The following is a 4,641-nucleotide window of genomic DNA, read 5'->3' as shown; positions in this document are numbered from 1 at the left end:
GGGGGAGAAAAGAAGAGAAGAGAAGAGAAGAGAAGAGAAGAGAAGAAAGGTGAAAGCTAAGGTCATTCCTCATTAACGGGACTCGTGTAGTGGAAGTATTCACACACAGTCCTATACCTCACCAGGGTAGACCCACTTTCCTTCATTCATAATCCTCATCCCGTCACCACAGAGCTGAGAACATGGACAAAAGCCACAAAGGCTAAGAATACGATACACTGACTGATAATTATTAATCAATGGAATGCAGTTATCTGATTATATTCGGCTATGGAGAAGCTCGACATCCTAAGGATATCAGAGGAAAGAAAAAGTGAAAAAAAGGGGAACCGAAAAGGCATAATGCCATTTCTATTGGGGTTCAGGAGTACTATTTCTTTGATACAAATACATTGTATGTATCGTGCAGTCGTGCAGTTAACCCTTTATTTTAACATTTTCAAGAGATTCCGTAGTTTCAAGAAGTTCGAAGTAGTCTTAATTAAAGAAGAGCTAAGCCCTGGCCAAGAGATTTCTATTTACACGTATCCAATATAGCGCTGTGACCACAGAGGGTCGCTGAATGTATTTTATATTTCTGTACTTTTCTATACATTCTATGGCCCCTGCCCGCCCCTCCCTTTTCCCTCTTCTCCACCAACATCTCATGATATTGACTAACATTTTCCTGTTTGGTTTACCCAACCCCCGGGGCCACCAATCAGATGAGAGCGAGGAAAACTGGCCGAAGTGGGACTGGGCACAGGACGGACTTCTTGGTCTATCCGGGGAGAGAGTCGTTCGTCTCAAGCATAAGCTTACTGACCTCAGAGACGAGCTCAGAAAACTCAACGCAGAGGGGAAGAGACTTGTGTTCGTGAGTACATCTAAAATTTTTATTTTATACTCTCTTTTTTTACATTGGTTTACTTCTTTAAAGTTTGAGTTAGGAGAATCACAAAGTCCCCAAAAGCTAGCATGAAGTGCATCGAAAAAGCAATGCAGACAAATATAAATAGCAGAGGGAAATAACTTTTTGGCCCATTGATTTACTAGAGTTTAGCTTGAGTGCATTGACACAATAACAGCTATATAGTGCATTGAAAAGGAAACATGACAATCAGGAATAACAGAATGAGAGAGAAAAAGTATCGCTAACCAATGGCGTCCTCCAATCTCCCACTGTTTTCCTTATAATTGAAGCAACACATGGTGTTATGGAGCTGTGAATTAATTGTAATTGTCCTTGTTTTACTGAATACCCATTGCACATGTCCCAAAGAGTTTATACGGAGAAAGTTAGCCCATTTCACTCCCGGATATGGTTCCAACTTGTTAGCTAGAATTCTACCTCGTCTGTTCATTATCATTTACCCCCTTCCGTCCTCCCTTCTCCCAGCAATAAAATGGTTGTACTTGTAAATATGCAATTCTTCATGGCGAAAGTTGGTCTAAGTACATTTTGCCCCACACCCCCCACCCCCCAATTTAAAAAAAGTGTTTGGGGGTCTGTAAATTAAAAGATATATTATCGAATGACTTCACGACGATCCAAATGTGACGCCACTGAGAGTGGAGATCTCAGATGTGTGTAGTAGGTCATGAAAGCCTGATTGGGCTTTTTGAGGCAAGGGTAAAGAAGTTCACCCCAGTAATGATTAAAATTGAAAGTGTTGATGACATTTTAAGCATTTGATACATTCACAACGAAACCCGCACAAACACGCTGTCCAATTATGCTCCTACATCACAGGTTCTGTAACCCCATGATTTACTTTCTGTCTCCTTGTTTCAGTGATGAGATGGGGCTTTTTTTGTTGACTCTCCTCATTTTCCAGTCTTTGTTAACAGGTTTAGTGGTGTGGTTTATGATGTCTAATGTAATCATGGTTTTTATTTTGTTACCTGGTTTTTCAGTATTCTGTGCCGTACATTTTGTATTTATTAGTCTGGTTTTTAATTTCATTGGTGTGTTTTCTCTTGTAAGTGTGTACAAATCATCCATACCCCCTCACCTTATATCTTGAAATGGCTGCGATTAGGAGAAATGGGTTTGCACCCAGGTGACGTCTCGGACTTTTTAACTCCCCAAGCAGGAACGTCTTAAAATTCTTCTCTCTTTGGCGTCTCGGTTAAAAGCAAAGCTCGGCGAGGCATTTGCCACTGTCTCCTTTTCAACACCGTCTTTATAGTTCAGCTCTCTATGGGAATTTACAAGTTTGTTCTTTCTATAGGAAAGAAATTAACTTTCCTAATTCGTGTATCTCCAAATGGGAGCCTTATTAGTTGGTATCCGTGATCTTAATGGTTGAGAATTCTACTTTTTGCCAGGACTAGATGGACTGAGTGACTACTCAAAAAGCAATGTTCAAATATTTACATATCGTATTTCCAGACTTGTTTTCTCTGTAGGAGGCCCAACTTTTCCAGTTAAGCGCCTTTTAAAACAATCATACTTGATATTAATCCAAGAACTGTTTCTAATTATGGCTCATTCTTAAAACACACGTGTTCTTCGCCTGCGGATTACTATTATAAAAAAAGAGGCGGGGGCCCTGCAGAGTTGCTCCCCAAATACCTGCTTGAAAACAGTTATTATGGGATGTGATATCCTGGTTTCGATCATTTCAGAGGTGTTTTGTTATTTGGTACTGTACGCATCCTTATCCTGTTTATGGTGGAGGGGGTGGCGTTACGGAAACAGTCAGCGGGGATATTAATTAAAAAGCAACTAAAATTGGCGACCATTGTAACCATTGTATTATACGCAGGATATCCTCTAGCCTATGTAACACGGCGGATGTTCATCGTATTCATTGTGTCCTTGTGCGGGTGACGAATGGGCGAGTCTGGTTTTTGGGTTTGTCTATTTGAGTGCATGCTTTTGTGTGAATGGAGACGTGTGTGTGTGAGTTTGTAAAGTGTGCATGTGTGTCTGTATGTTAGTTGATACACGCTTACGGCTATTTTTATGTATGAGTACATGTGTGTGTTTATTTACTTGATTGTTTGCCTGATTTTTATATTGGGAATTGGGGGAGGGGGATGCTGAAAAGAATTTTATGGTGTCCATGAAGATCTTAAGAACGTGTGGGTACTTCAAAAAATGAAACAGGACTTACAGTTTTCTGCAGACGTCCTGCTTTATGACTATGGAATGTTTATGACTTATCAGTGCTCTACTTTGTGATGTTAAAGCCGGTTCTCTCAAATTGGTGATTTAATTTTTGTTCACGTCTTCCTGTTACTTTGTTTGTATCTCTCCGTTTGACCATTTGTTTGTCTTTCTATCTTTTCCATTGCTTGTCTGCAGATCCCCCCCCCCCCCCCAACTTGACCTCCAGTCCATCTGCATTTCCGTCCACTTTTCTATTGTCTTTCTTTTTGTGATTTTCCATCACTGTACCTCTCCATCTGAAGATAAAGCCGCCAAAGAGAGCGACACTCTAGTATACAATGTCTGTCAAGTAAAAAGGGCCTTCCCCTCAAACGTAAAGCCAAACCCTGTTTGATTGAAGTCCTCGCCCCTCCACTACGACCAGGCCGGCGACATTTTTACCGTGGCTGTTAACGGCATTCTATTGCCGGGAGTGCTCTCATCAACCTGCATGAATTATGTAAATGCGAGCAACGCGAGAAATGTATACCAGCATGAAAGTAACGGTCGTTTCGTCGCCTGGAGGGAACTGTGGTGTGAGATAGAGAGCCCCAGTCTTTGGAGAGATTGTTTTGAATGGTCACGAATAGTTTTCTAGGTACACTTAGGACTGAGTGCGTGTCCGCCGTAGTACGGGGTGCTTTTCTAAATTACAGGTACAGTCTATAATATAATAACACATTTCGGGAAGCAATCTTGATTATACAATTCTTTTTATTATTTTAGGGAAAGTCATTAATTTTACGTTCACCTGCATTGGTCGTAAATGACGAGCACACAAACCCCAACCCACTGGGTATTCTTTGAGAAATCAATGAGACTAAAGCCTGAGCTGAAACAATTGAGCTATAACTCACTTTTCTATTCGTTGAGATGCAGTTTGTATGATCTTGAAGACCAGTGTACCGAGAAATATTACTGTGTACTTCAAAGACGTGGTCAACCGCAACGTTGGTGGACGTTACTGATGTGGGGCAGATGGCGATCAAGATGGCTCCGTCGCTGGGCCCTCCTTGTTTTGGTTATATTTGCATGATCAAGTCAACGGACCGTAGAGGAGATTACAGAACTAGGAGGAAAAAAACAACAGACTTCCCACTAACCGTGAAAACGTGCTTCGAAAAGGTCACAAATCTCAGAACGATGTTACTTGGTTACATGTCCAAGATATCACGTTTCGTGATATGACTACCATTACAAGGAATCATTGGCACTTAAATTACTTATTTGTGTTAGAAATGTCTTAGAACTCTCACAAAGAAAACTTTTTTAAAATTCTTGTTTCCATAGCACTAATTGTTATGACAGTTGTTGTGTTTTTTTGGTGTTGTTGCCCTTCTTATTTTTTTTTCTCTTTGACTCAAACTCAAACCTGTTGCCCACCAGAAATAGGAGTAACCTTCCTCCTACCGGTTGTAAAATAATACAAGAATCTGTGTGCTGAGATATATATCTATTTTGTCTTTATCTTCCCTCTTCTCCATCCTCTCTCTCTCTCTCTCTCT

At 40.7% G+C, this 4,641-nt stretch overlaps 1 protein-coding gene across 1 annotated transcript in view; it reads left to right on the top strand.

The window, feature by feature from the left end:
- The window catches only part of LOC101846842 (microtubule-associated protein futsch), a gene marked incomplete at both ends in the record, with an annotated part of 162,335 nt that overhangs the window by 6,547 nt on the left and 151,147 nt on the right, over positions 1–4,641 (top strand). The window contains 1 exon segment of the mRNA XM_013088746.2: positions 705–856. Coding sequence (XP_012944200.1) covers positions 705–856 — 152 coding nt within the window.

This window comes from Aplysia californica, unplaced genomic scaffold, assembly GCF_000002075.1.
Source record: "Aplysia californica isolate F4 #8 unplaced genomic scaffold, AplCal3.0 scaffold00803, whole genome shotgun sequence".
Lineage (NCBI taxonomy): Eukaryota > Metazoa > Mollusca > Gastropoda > Aplysiida > Aplysiidae > Aplysia > Aplysia californica.
The sequence above is the reverse complement of the archived record's forward strand: the minus strand, read 5'-3'. Positions and strand labels throughout refer to the sequence as shown.